This window comes from Anastrepha ludens, chromosome 5, assembly GCF_028408465.1.
Source record: "Anastrepha ludens isolate Willacy chromosome 5, idAnaLude1.1, whole genome shotgun sequence".
Classification (NCBI taxonomy): Eukaryota; Metazoa; Arthropoda; class Insecta; order Diptera; family Tephritidae; genus Anastrepha; species Anastrepha ludens.
The window spans coordinates 22,398,623-22,412,807 of record NC_071501.1 but is presented as its reverse complement, the minus strand read 5'-3'; the positions used below and the strand labels follow the sequence as shown (position 1 = coordinate 22,412,807).

At 38.6% G+C, this 14,185-nt stretch overlaps 1 protein-coding gene across 1 annotated transcript; it reads right to left on the bottom strand.

The window, feature by feature from the left end:
* Positions 1-552: 552 nt before the first annotated feature.
* LOC128863996 (uncharacterized) lies at positions 553-2,077 on the bottom strand. The gene is made up of 3 exons (XM_054103453.1): positions 1,739-2,077; positions 1,289-1,539; positions 553-1,232 (listed from the first exon to the last, which is right to left on the bottom strand). The coding sequence occupies exons 1-3, from the start codon at positions 1,978-1,980 to the stop codon at positions 1,042-1,044; spliced, it is 684 nt and encodes a 227-aa protein (XP_053959428.1). The 5' UTR covers positions 1,981-2,077; the 3' UTR covers positions 553-1,041.
* Between the last annotated feature and the right edge of the window lie 12,108 nt (positions 2,078-14,185).

Below are 14,185 nucleotides of genomic sequence, written 5' to 3'. Positions count from 1 at the left end.
CGGATCCACCATTTGGGAGTGCTTAGGTTCGAATCCCCGTGCATGAAACACCAAAATGAAGAAACTTTTTTTATAATAGCGGTCGCCCCTCGGCAGGCAATGGCAAACCTCCGAGTGTATTTCTGCCATGGAAAAGCTCCTCTTAAAAAATATCTGTCATTCAAAGTCGTCTTAAAACTGAAGGTCCCTCCATTTGTGGAACATCAAGACGCACACCACAAATAGAAGGAGGAGCAAAAAAAGCAGGAGAATTCAAAGTTCAAGTTGTAAACCTTTATCGAAAGTGCAGTAAAACAATTAAAAATTTATTGTTCTTAATTTTTTTAAGAATTCTCTAAATCTAAAAAAAAAATTTAAAATAGCTTAATACTAATTCTGTATATTTTTTCTTTTTATAATTTGCCTTTCTAAACAACTTTGTAAAAAGTTATATAGCACCTTTCATTTGATGTTTATATATTGGTCGGAATTCATTCAATTTGGTAGCTTATAAATCTTTCCAGCATTGCGATAATTTGAAGCGTCTAAAAAAAAAAATCAAAAAAATATAATAAATATATAAAAAAAGGTTGCGGTTCATACATATCATACATAGTTTTTATAATAATTTTCTTCTTGCGTAGAGGGTCTTTGGGTAGACGTCAAGAGAGTAACACCCTTACCATTTCGGCGTAGCCATTTACAAAAATTGCTTGCCAAGGCAGCTTTTTCGATCTGCGAATCAAAACTCATGACAGCCGGTTCTACGTAACCGGAACGACGCGGATTTATATCCGGCCAAGGACTGTCACTTCAGCAGCATTCCCCGTATATTTATGCTGCTACAAAAACAACCTGGTAATCAAGGAAATCCAGCAGGTCCTGTAATTCACTTCCGAGTGAATTTCATCGAAGTTTCCAACTGCATTAAAATTCAATCGGAAGTGGATAACAAACCTGCCCGAATTTCTCTTATTTTCTACAAAATATTTAAGTTTTTAGTCAGACGGCTTCACTTTTTGATTTTAATAACTAGTCCTATATTTGTTTACTTTTTTTCTTTTAGAAATTATATTTAGTATTTTTAATAAATTGTATTAATTTAGCGTCCCTCTCGGACTGGCATTCATGTTCGAAATCCATTAGAATTTTCTGCATATTCGAAAAATCATTATTTATGATTTTGTGTGTTTGCTTCACACGAGAGAGAAAATCATCAAATCTACTATCCCTGTAAAGATTTTTGCCGAAACCTGTTATAAGAAATAGTATTATTTACAAATTTTCTATATTTTCAGAAAACACATACCCTGTGATGGTTTTGCAACGTTGGAAGTATCTCTCATCTTATAATTTGCGTTGCTGGTAATGGTAGCTGGAGGTGTTTGCACTGGCACTGGCGCTGGTGCTGGTGGTGGTGCCGGTGCCGAGACAACTGGTGGCGGAGGCGCTGGTGGTGATGTTGGAGACGCTGGTAACTCTGAATAGGTATGTGTCTTAACTTCTTTATCCACGAATTCTGCTATGGTTGGTCGGAATTTTTCAGGTATTAAAAGCAGCCTTCAAAAACATGATTAAATTTGTAATCATTAAAAAGTATTTAAAGATAGCGTTCACGTCTGGCAGCATTGCATACAACATACAATGTAGCATTTATTTTATTTACACATATATTTATAGTTTGACTTGATTTTATTTTAAACAGTAAACTTTACTTCAATCCTTCTATATATATAGATATGCTATCTATCATACTGACCTCTCGGTATTACCACGCTTGTAACACAAATAAGCCGACTTCATTTGGAACCATTTCCGACGTATCTGTGCAGCCGATTTGTTGGGGAATCCTCGTTTTCTCATCTTATTAGCAATTAGAATAAAAGTGTAATTTGTCGTTGCGGTGGTTCCTTGTACGTTGTACACTTCACGCAACAAATTTAACATACATTCGATTTCTGCGGAAATCCAGAAATTCCGTCTTAATTTTTCAACTTTCATCTTTTCAATTTTGTTTTGTTTCGCCGATATAATGTTTTTGTTAAAGATGAGCAGCTTATACCGACAACAAGTGCTACAACACCAATAATCGGTAATTTACCACTCGACTTATAAATATCGGATAGGGATGCCAGTGCAATTACATTAGCTTTTTCTGCAACGTACTTTTTGTATTCCTTGCAAAAAACAAAAAAAAAAAAAAAAAATCCGATATGTAAGTAAATAATCATTTATGTAGATCAATGAAAAAAATCAGACAATAATTATTTTGAACTTCGATTCACGAACGATTTTAAGTTCAATAAAATATATTGTAGAATAAAAATTTGGAATAAATATTTTGTTTTTATTATAGACATGCGTTTTTTTAAAAATAAAAAATAATATGATCAAGTAAACAGAAAGTTGATTAAGTAAGGAAACGTAAATTCGGTTCGGAATGAGCTTAACGCGCGCATTTTAATACAATTTAATTTGCGTTGGTTGTTAATTTTCGAAATCGAACAAACTCATGGCCAATGAGATTTATAGCTTGTAACATCAGAGGGCGGTCGCCGCAGCTGAATGTGTTGGTGCGTTATTTTCGTTCGGAATTCAGAGAGAACGTAGGTTCGCATCTCGGCGAAAGACCAAAACGAAGAAACGGTGATGGCTCCTCGGCAGGCAATGGCAAACCTTCGAGTGTATTTCGGCCATGAAAAAGCTCCTCATAAAAATATCTGCCGTTCGGAGTCGGCTTGAAACTGTAGGTCCCGCCATTTGGGGAACAACATCAAGACGAACGCCACATATTGGAGGAGGAGCTCGGCCAAACACCCAAAAGAGATGTAAGAGCCAATTATATTTATATATATATATATCAGAGGGAGGGACGAAATTTTAGTTTTAAGATATTAAGAGTGGGCGTGAAGCGATATTAATAATTATTGTCGGACATAAATTAGGTTTAGTTTAGGTTAGTTTGAGGGAGTTTTGTTGAGTCATTACCGATATACCCAAAAGTAGGTGCTTGCCTCATATTTATTACAATATTTTGGGTTATTTGTACCAAATTTGCGTAATTTTGTTTCATATAAAATAGATATACCGCTTTTTTTTTTTTTAAAGTTACCGTTATATTGGAGATGTGTGCAGTTGTTGACCTATTTCGCCTATTTTCAATACAAAATTACATTTAATATGATAAAAAGTAATATTTAATTTGGGTACTAAGTTTCATTTAAACATATTAACATGGCTGAAAAGTTCCGGGCCTAACTCATAGATTGCACTAGTTTATTGCATTCACCCCCTTTTCAGCTAGTTTTTTTTTCCTTGTTCACTCCACTCGGGAGCATGGGGCCTTGACAATACTCAGTCTTGCGTTGGTTTCGTTAATCTATTTGCTTTCTAACAGGGTAGGTGATTAGCCTGCCGCTACCAGTCCTAAGTAGTGGGAATGCTCACCTGTCGTTGCTTAAGAACAACGCCTTTTTACTGCTTGAAGCGCCATCTGTGTGTAAAATTTTTGTGGCAGAAGGTTCACACAGATGGTTGAGGACTTCGCTAAATTTAGTGTGTCTGCACTATTACCGCGATTGCCTGCTCCCTCTTGCTGGCACCACTGATGCAATGTGTAACTGTGACTTTTTTCTTTACTTTTTTGCTTGTTTTAGCAGCCACAATGTAAGTCATGCACTTACTTGTGCAGGAGTAAGGATTGGAAGGATAAGGTTGTTCGGGTTGAGAAACTAATATATTTTTTTTCATAGAAACTAGGAAAGTAGGTAAGTTTGGAAAAGTGCGAGGACTGTGCTTTACGTGGGATTCGAACCCACAACCTCTGGGATGGCAGGCTAGTGCACTTACGCTAGACTACCGAGCCCGTTACTTACTACTAACCTTAAAATTTCATGATATTCTATTCATTAGTTCGTGAGTTATTTTGCTTGAGTTATTTGCTCGAGTTATCAAGCATACGGATACACAGACGGACGAATAGACATGACTAAATCGACTCCTCTCATCATTCTGAACATTTGGGTATACATATATTTGCCTATATGTATCTCGATTCCATAATGTGAGCAAAGCTATAATACCCTTGTGCACAAATACGCGGGTACGAAAAGGACTTATCGGAGTATTTCAGATTTGACGCATATGGCCTTGCATTTCACACCTTTCACAGATTGCAAAGGTGTAGCCAACATCGATCCGTTAATCGGCTCTCGGCGAATTTGAAGGAATCAGCTGATATGCTGACGTAATAAGAGATATAACAGCGGTTAGTGTACAATAGATGATAACGAAGCAAAATGGACGAAGACAGTGTTAATTTGTGTTCGTATATCACCATAATAATTTCAGCTTTTTCGTAAAAAAAACCGCTGTCATAACCCCGATTACATCAGCAAATTGTTTAAAATTCGCTGCGAGCCGTTAAACGGTCTGATATTAGCAATATATGAAGTTACATTCAATTAAGCGAAACGAAAAACGCTGCTCACATTTTACTTCACTTAATATATTCTTAAAATTAGCTAAATCGAGCTACACATTTTTTTGACACTATTAAAAAAACACTACATGGAATGCCCTTCGTCATTTTGGTGTGCCTAGAAAAATCATTGACATGATACGCCAGCTCTACAATAATGCTGAATGCAGAGCTCGTTTCAAAAGTAAGTGAAAAATTTTCAATAGTAAATTATGTAAGTCAAGGATGCGTCCTCTCGCCTGTTTTATTTATCGCAATACTGGATTCTATATTAGAGAAAACAAATCGCAAAGCACCAGTTGGCATTCAATGACGGCTGTTCCAAAAGGTTGGAGATCTAGGTTACGCAGACGACATATGAGTTTCACATCTGCTGGTATTCGATTAAAATTTGAAAAATTAATGGCTAATGCAAAAACCATAGGCCTGAAAATAAACATTGCAAAAACTAAATTAATACCATGTGAAACTAACAATACCACGCCCCTGGTTGTAAACTCTGCTGATACCGACTGTTGAAGTAGATGTTAGCGAGTTTTGCTATCTGGGTAGCATAATTTCCAAGAATGGAGGTACTGAAAGTGACGTATCCAACAGTATAAACAAAGCCAGGTCAAGTTTTTATAAATTGAGCAAAATTTGGACTTTACGAAATACTAATAGAAGTACTATGTAAATAAAGAATTTTAAATACGAGTGTAAAAACGGCCCTGTTGTTGTTGTAGCAGGATAAACACTCCCCATGCATATACGAGAAATGCTGCTGAAGTGACAGTCCTTGGCCGGATATAAATCCGGGTCGTTCCGGTTACTAGAACCGACTGTCGTCCTCTTGTATGGTTGTGGATCCTGGAAAGTCACTGAGAGAGTATGCAATTCTTTGTAAACGAATGTCTTCGACGAATGACAATCTACTAGCACTAACAATGATGTTGGATTGGGCACACTTTGCGAAAAAGGAAAATAATGATATCGCTAAAATGGTGCTCTAGTGGAACCCCCAGTGTTCTCGAAGGATAGGACGACCCAGAATTACAGAAATCTATGTCAGAAAAAAGAAACCGCGATTATTCATGAAGTATAAAATATATATATTTAAAATTTGTGTACTTGAAAGTATGTACAAAACTACCAGTCGCAATTACTCAATAAGCCGTGTAGTATCCATCATTGTCGAGTAGCCTGGCATCATCTCGGCATTCTTCGAACCAGCTTTTCTGCGTAGCTCGTCGACAAAGAGGACCAGATTTTACGTACTTGACGATCGAGTGGCTTTAAATCGTGGAATGGCTTTCTGGCAAGATGCGTTTTCATAATTCCCGCTTAAAAAGTTGGACCATCACTTTATCCAGCTTTTTCGTTGTCACTCGCCCTCGGAAAAGTCATTAACATTTTTGTACATTTAATACCGCTGATTCCATATCACAACAAACTCTTTTGATTTTTTAATTACTTTTGCAGCCGCGGCGTACGATAATTTCGAATACGTGCATAAAACAACCGCCTCAAAACGCTTCGCGTACTTTTCATTCATTTTTGTTTGGTTGCGTTTAAGGGAAAGTTTCGAACGACACTAACCTAAGTCAGCACTGGCGTCGTAGCAGTTGTGTGGGACTATTACGCAGCGAAAAGCAGAACGAAATATTATATATCTTGAAGTTAAAAGAAAAAAGAGGTTCTTTTCTTCGGACACAGACTATACATGGATAAGAACGGCACATGCTGAATGCCAACACATTGGTAGCTGTCTTTATATTCGAGGAATTGCACAAAATCCTGATAGATGGAATGCGTTAGTCTCCGTCCTATGATCCGACTAGGAACGACACCAAATCCGAACGTAACATTATTTTTTTTGTATTCATTGTTAAGGGGGAAAAAGAAAAAACATCAAGCTACAAATACGGTTTTTAGAAACATCTCGAGGCTAGTGGATTCAAATAAACTTTTACTTTTGTCTTACATTTCTCATACATCAGCAGAAGCACTTCCCATGGAGAAAAGATAAACCTCCTATCCTTGAGTACTTCCCGCAATCCATGTAATGAGCGAACTACAATCATCACTATTCAAAAGTTAGCTTGAGCCGCTCTACACTAAGTCATTCCTCAACCTTGTTGGTAAATTCTATCACTCGTTAGCTTCGTTTCCATATTGGCCACACCATAATCACAATAACACATCTGTTGCACGGATGTCTGCCCATTTTGTGATACCGCGGCCATCGTCCCACACCTAATGGCTCTGACTCACTACAGAATTCAATACTTCAATAATAAAGACCCTCTCCAACTGCTAATGAATTCAACGGACATCTCCAAGGCCTATAACCTTTTAAAGGATACCGATCGACTTCGGCGCATTTGAACCTTCCATGCCACAGATGCTAGCCGAAAGCCTCTGTAGCTGGCGCAACGATAGTTTTTAGTTTATATGGTAATATTTCTATTGCAAGCTTTAAAAAAAAAAAATAAAAAAAAAAAATGAAGTACTCGTATACGGAAAAAATAGGGGAAGTCTAATAATTCTTCCAAACAGGCTCATGTTGCGGGACTGTGCAACTGATAAGCCTAATTTCTTACAATTCAATTCATTACCAGTATCTTAATGTGGTTCCAACTTTACTTTTTACAGCTACTGAAAGCCGTTAAAAATATGCACCAATTCAATAATTCTAATGTTCGCAACATATGTGTGTATGTGTATGTATGTATGTAGGCATGTATGTATGTATTTATATAGACAATACTCGTACTTTCAATGCCTCATTTTGGTATGCATTTGCTTTATTCGTACTTTGCCTCGCGCCCAACTCACCCAGCGCACAGCAACCCAGGGAAGTGTCATGCAGAGTGTAATGTGTATTAACTTCAGTAATAGCAAAATAAATACAGTGTTAGTATTGTGCCAGTGAAATGCTTCCAACAAAATTGCACTCCTTGCGGCGAGGAAGCATCTGGACTGTCGACAGCATTTTATGGCGCTTGGCTACTACTATCGGCTACACACAAACACACATACATGCGCACACATTCATTGCCGGGGCCACAATGCAGCACGTTTACTACATCCTCCTCAATTCGAATGCATTTGCTCCGTTGTTGTTCGTATCAATAGCGGGAACGTGTTCTTCATTCTACATTTGCCGACCGACCGAACGAATGATCGACCTGCCTGCTGTTACTACTAAAGCACGGATACACCTCTGCTGATAGGTACCTACCTAACTACATACTCGTCGTACATTCATACACACCTGCATACCTACATGGGGTATAAAATGCAATAAGCTGACGAGGTTCTGATATGTTTTTACGTACATATGAAATAAAAATCTAAAATTTAGCCGGAGGCGAGCAGTCAGCGCGCAAAATGCGTTCGGTAGCAAGTTGCAAGCTGCAGAGTTGAAATGAACTGAGCCCGTCTAGATTGCGCCAAGTTGAGTGGAGTGCAGCCGAGTCAAGTCAAGTCGAGTTCTGTGATGTTCTTAATCATGCACGGCTTTCGTTGGAAGACACAAACCCGGTGGATGTGTATGGGTATGTTACCATATTGCTGCCAGCTGCCAATTGCCAGTTAGTTATATTGGTTGGGAGAGCGACGAAGAGCCGAAGAGCGAGTGAGCTACCGATTGACAAATGGGCAGGTTTGGCGACTACTTAATATTCACACTGCAGCATAGATTGTAGATCGATTGCCGCCTATTAAAATCATAATTATATTTTTATAAAGTGTGCTCTTATTTGTATGGGGGCACATTCTGGACATTATGAAAGGAATTAAATTACATAAAAATGTATAAGTATATGTACATATGTAGAGAAAACTGATTTACATATCTAAATATTTTTGGTGAAATAATTCCCAATCTCTGTTTTTGAAAGTGTTGTATAAAATTCAAGTAAAGAGTACAAAATTCTTTTTATGAAAAATTATATAATATATACTATATATCACATGGAGGAAAGGAAAAGTGATTGAAACGTGAAAAGTGACATTGAAATCTACACTGATGGTTCTAAGATGAACTGTGCTGTTGTAGCTGGTCTCTGTTCGCAGCTGCTCAACATATTCAAATCAATCCGACTTCCTGACTATGCCAGCGTGTTCCAGGCAGAACTACTGGGTATCAGAGAAATTACTAAAATACTAATATACAAGGAAGTTGGTGCAAGAGTAGCTATCTTTTCAGACAGTCAAGCAGCTATTAAGGCCTTAGATTCCAATTCCTTTTCATCCAAGTGAGTTTTACAGTGCAGAAAGGAACTCGAGCTGCTTGAGCACTGTCTTCAAATTACTCTGATATGGGTTCCCGGCCATAGGAACATAGAGGGTAATGAGATGGCAGATGAGCTAGCAAGAAAAGGTTCGGCACTAGACATAACAGAGGCGGTGGCGGTTGTTCCCCCTTTAACACAATAAAAACATCCATTGATTCGCACTACTATGCTTTAGCCGAAAGAAGGTGGAAGCAAATAAATACGTGTAGTACTACCACTATCTGTTAGGATGCTCTCAGCCAAACATTTCACGTATAACTGCAACCTTTACAGGTCACTGGAAAGTAGGGGATCACGCAGCCAGACTTAACCTCTCTTTCAATCCCATCTGCGGAAGCGGAAAGGGTGAAAGAAGGTCTCTTTCACTATCTATGCGAATGTCCAGGTCTAGCTAGAGCAAGACTTCGCTCTTTCGGCAAGCCCTTCTTACAGCATTTAATGAAATCTCAGACATAGAGATAAAAAGTTTGCTGTTACACCTAGATCTAACGAAATGGATCTGACTTAAAGAGAAAAAAAACAAGACATCATCACACGAGAACAGCGGTAGTAAAACGGCGCTAGTCGCTAATTACGAATATTTCAGCAGGAATACTCAAACACTACAACAACAACAACAACAACAACATGCTTCACTATTCTCATCAGGCTTATAAAAAATCGCGTTCGTTTACGCAAAAAACTTGCAGCTTCATGAGAACTATCGATATCGATAACTACCATATAGTTGACAATTGAAAATGGCAAACTGTGTTGATATTTCTCTTCAGTAAGGCGACCACTGTAGCCGATTGGGTTGGTGCGTGTCTACCATTCGGAATTCGGAGAGAACGTAGGTTCGAATCTCCGTGAAACACCAAAATGACGAACAAGGTTTTTCTAATAGCGGCCGCCCCTCGGTAGGTAATGGCAAACCTCCGAGTGTATTTCTGCCATGAAAAAGCTCCTCACAAAAAAACCATTTGCCGTTCAGAGGTGGCATAAAATTGTTGGCCACTCCATTCATGGTGAAAAGAATTCAGAAGGTGAGGCCAAGATCAGACCGGTAATCGGCTCTCAAAGAATTTTAAAGAATCAGCTGATTAACTGACGTAACCGGGGTTATAGTAGCGGTTTATTTACGAAAAAAAATTGAGATTATGTTGGTGATATACGAAAAAGTCAAGACAGTTATTACTTCGTTGCCGTCTTAACAACTGATTGAACGAGTCTAAGAATACGTGTGAAATGAGCGGACAGAATTCCGCTGCCAAGTACCTGGTGACAGTTTTCAATATAAGAGATAAGTAGAAAGCATCCACAACAACTTTCGGAATGAGTATGTATTTTTTCAAATAGTCAAGCAGCCATCTTAGCTTTAAAGTCATCAACCAATTCAAAAATCGTCAGTCAATATAAAGAAGACTAAAATGCCTACGCGCGCACGACTGAAATTACTCTCAGCTGTGCACCTGACCATTAAAACATAGAAGGAAATGAGAAAGCTGATGAACTGACTACCTATAACGAATCGGAAGCGGTAGAAATTGGCTGTCCCCAAGGCGTGCGCAAATAAGGGGTTCTTCTCGCTATTCCAGAAGCAGGCCGTTGACAGGTGGACTAACTCGGTTACCTGCAAAATAACTAAATAAACGTGGCCCAATTTCAACAAATCCAGAACTGACGAGTTTTTGAGAAAGCTACGAGTAAACAAATTCAGAATTACGTCAAAAATAACCGGCCGCCGTAGCTGAATGGTTTGGTGCGTGACTACCATTCGCAATTCACAGAGAGAACGGCGGTTCGAATCTCGGTGAAACACCAAAATTAAGAAAAACATTTTTCTAAGAGCGGTCGCCCCTCGGCAGGCAATGGCAAACCTCCGAGTGTATTTTTGACATGAAAAAGCTCCTCTTAAAAAATATCTGCCGTTCGAAATCGGCTTGAAACTGTAGGCCCCCCATTTGTGAAATAACATAAAGACGCACACCAAAAATAGCAGGAGGGGCTCGGCCAAACACACAAAAAAGGTGTACGATAGATGCAGAAGCTAAAGGGTGTTTTTTTGAGAGGTTAGGCTTTCAAGATGAAATAAAACGTATATAATTTAATGTTATGGCCAAGAATTTAGCTTTGTTATAAAGATACGGGTTTGCCATTATGTTTTAAAAATGATTTCGGGCAAGTGGCCGCCGCGGCTGGCTCGAATAAATTCCAGCCTAGAGGCCCAATTTTCAACCACTTTTTGCAGCAATTGGGGCCGTATGTGAGCAATAACGCGCCGAATATTCTCTTCCAAGACGTCAATCGTCTCGGGCTTATCTGCGTAGACAAGCGACTTCACATAGCCCCACAAGAAATAGTCCAGCGGTGTTATATCGCACGATCTTGGAGGCCACGCCACAGGTCCACGGCGCGAGATAATGCGCTCACCAAAAGTTTCCTTCAATAAATCGATTGTTGCGTTGGCTGTATGGCATGTAGCGCCGTCTTGTTGGAACCAAAGGTCGTCCACATCAACATCGTCCAATTCAGGCACGAAAAAGTCATTAATCATGGCTCTATAGCGCTCTCCATTGACTGTAACATTATGGCCGGCTTCATTTTGAAAGAAATATGGACCTATGATTCCCTCTGCCCATAGAGCACACCAAACAGTGACTTTTTGAGGATGTAACGGCGTCTCAGCAATGGCTTGTGGATTATGTTCACTCCAAATGCGACAATTTTGCTTATTGAAATATCCATTCAACCAAAAGTGAGCTTCATCGCTGAACAAAATTTTCTTGTGAAAATCTGGATCGGTGGCCATCTCGTTTGGGTAATAAATTTGCACGATTTGCAAACGTTGTTCAGGTGTAAGTCTATTCATTATGAAATGGCAAAACAAACTGAGCATAAATCAAGTGACAGCTGTCAAAAAGACCATCTACGAAAAAAGTAGTGCCAACTTGAAAACCTAACCTCTAAAAAAACACCCTTTATTATACAATACAATCAAGAAGAATCTAAGGAAACAGTCGTTCACTGTCTGTGTGAGTGACAAAGTTTGGGTGCTCAACGACATAGAATGCTGGGGGAATTCTCGATGGTCAACTTGAAAGAAATTGCAGAAAATAAAATAGACGATTTAGGCAGATTCATAGTCAAATCCAGATGGTTTGACCAATAAAAAGTAGTGGTTCTACAAGTGGTGTATAAAAATGGTGTATTTTGTGCTAATTGGGTTTGGGTTGTGTCTCTCAGACGACACGTCTCACACCACCCGGTGACGTGGCAGCCAAGTTGCTCTCACAATTTTGTTTTTCATCAGGTGCAGATTGACCAAACCTGGTAATCTATCATCCTTGCTTCCAGTTGTGGAAAACATCAAGACGCGCACCAAAATTTGGCGCAAATACCTTTCTTATTTTATTGGTAAAACTTTGAGTGGCATCGTTTGATAAAAAAAAGTATTGGAAAAGTTCTATTGCGTAACATCTGAAATGGCATTGAGTTCCTGTGCTCCTCTGGAGTAAACTGCATATTTTCAAACGAGCAAGAAAAGCTTGTTAGTGTTTAGAGCTTTCGAAGGATACGCCAACTACTTATTCTTTTCGTTTTCGTGAAAAAGTACCTTTTTGCCAAAGCTTTTCGCCTATTTAACCAGAGATGCATATGTTTGTATGTTTGTATGTAGACGAAGCGTGTGTTTATTAAAATGCGTACAAAAACACGCGTTGTTTCAAGTGTATCAGCATCAGTGCTCGTACACTCGTGCACACAACAACAAAAAATCAGTCGTAAATATTGGCAAAGATTCTTGACTCTGTTGGCTGCTCCTACTTCAATTACTCGACGGAAGCACAAAACAGAGCAACACACTTAAATACCGTATCTACGTGCATACACACACGCACACACACACATGTATGTATGTATGTATGTATGCATGCAAGTTAGTCGGTTGGCATCCTTAAGACACATTGGCATTTCTTTTCTTAACAGTAATAATACGTTTCCAACGTGTCCATAAAATTAAAGCGAGCCGAGCTACTGTATACGTGTTGACCAGGCCAAGATCACTACCGAGTGCATGCACGTACATACAGGCCTGCATGCATGCATACTTACTTACATACACTCATATGCGATGAGGCGGAGAACGCATACACCTCGCAGCGATTGAGTTGAAGCGGTGAATCTTCGGAGCAACTCGCTTCATTACTCCCGGTTAGATGTTAAAATTCATTGATAAATATTGCGCTGCACCGTAGAACATTAACAACTTGAAGGTGGTGAAAAATCGAAGGCCCGAATATGCAAGTAGGCTTTTAAAAGGTGCTATAAAAAGTGGTTTACAAGTGGCTTTTAAACAAAAATGAATTAAATTTGACAACTAGTAAAATCAAATATGGTCTCCAAAAAACTTGCATTTACAGTAAAGAAAAAAACTAATACAATTTTTATCTTATGCGCATAGTCAGCTTCAAACCTCCCATTATTAATTACACAGTAGCCACGAGATTTGCGATTATTCAACTCACACTAACTTCGATTCAGGCAGTTTACATTCGAGTACAGGTATGTGTGTTTGAAAGTATTCGTACGCCCGAAAGATAAATTCATCACACTGTAGTAAATTGCCTACCATAGCCTGCGGCCTCAAGCATCCAAATTAAATTAGTTTGTAGCTACTCTTATTGCACATGTTATTTTCTTACCTGTTTTGTATGTATGGAATTTAATGAATGAATAAAATCAAGTTCGCAAGGGAGCAGTCATTATACGGTAGATGCATATGGCAGCCTGTATTCTGATTCTGTCTGATAATGTTGCGGCAATAGTACTTTCCAAGCGAGCTTGGCCCATCATCAAGCAGTACACCTATACACATGGGCGCATATACAAATAACAACCAGACTACCAACCTGCCGACTATATGGCATGCCCATAACTATATAAATATGTATATAAAGGGTGGTGCATATAAAAGTTAATTTAATTTGCATTGAAAAGTTTATTTTTTATTTTTATTTATTTTAAAAAATGAAAGTAACAATAATCATTTTTTCGGCCCGCCAGTTGAATGGGTTTTTGAGCAACTGCTATTCGTAGGTTCGGTTTCGAAAATAACTGTGAGCAAGAAACACCAAATGAAAGAAAATTTTTTTCGTAATGGCAGTCGGCAGGCAATGACAAGCCGCCTAGTGCATATCTGCTATGAAAAGACTTCGCATAAAAAACTTTGGCCATATTCGACCAAAACAGCTTAGTTAGGTTTCGGTTCGGCTCCGGCATAAAATTTCTAATTTTTATATCTTCAAAAAAATTAATTTTTTTAATCGAGGATTGGTACTAAAGGGCCCCTTCTTTTCGCCAAGCGTTAGCAAGTGGCGAATAGATGAATCAACTGATATAAATTAACATATTTTGGCAGCGTTGGAGTAGAGTTGACTAAAATTACATTTGTTTGTAAAATAGTGAG

Excerpts from the sequence above, each read along its gene's own strand:
- LOC128863996 (XM_054103453.1), bottom strand. The coding sequence starts at position 1,980 with ATGAAAGTTGAAAAATTAAGACGGAATTTCTGGATTTCCGCAGAAATC. Across the intron at positions 1,540-1,738 it reads AAGCGTGGTAATACCGAGAG|GCTGCTTTTAATACCTGAAA; the intron begins GTCAGTATGATA and ends ATGTTTTTGAAG. Across the intron at positions 1,233-1,288 it reads CGTTGCAAAACCATCACAGG|GTTTCGGCAAAAATCTTTAC; the intron begins GTATGTGTTTTC and ends TTCTTATAACAG.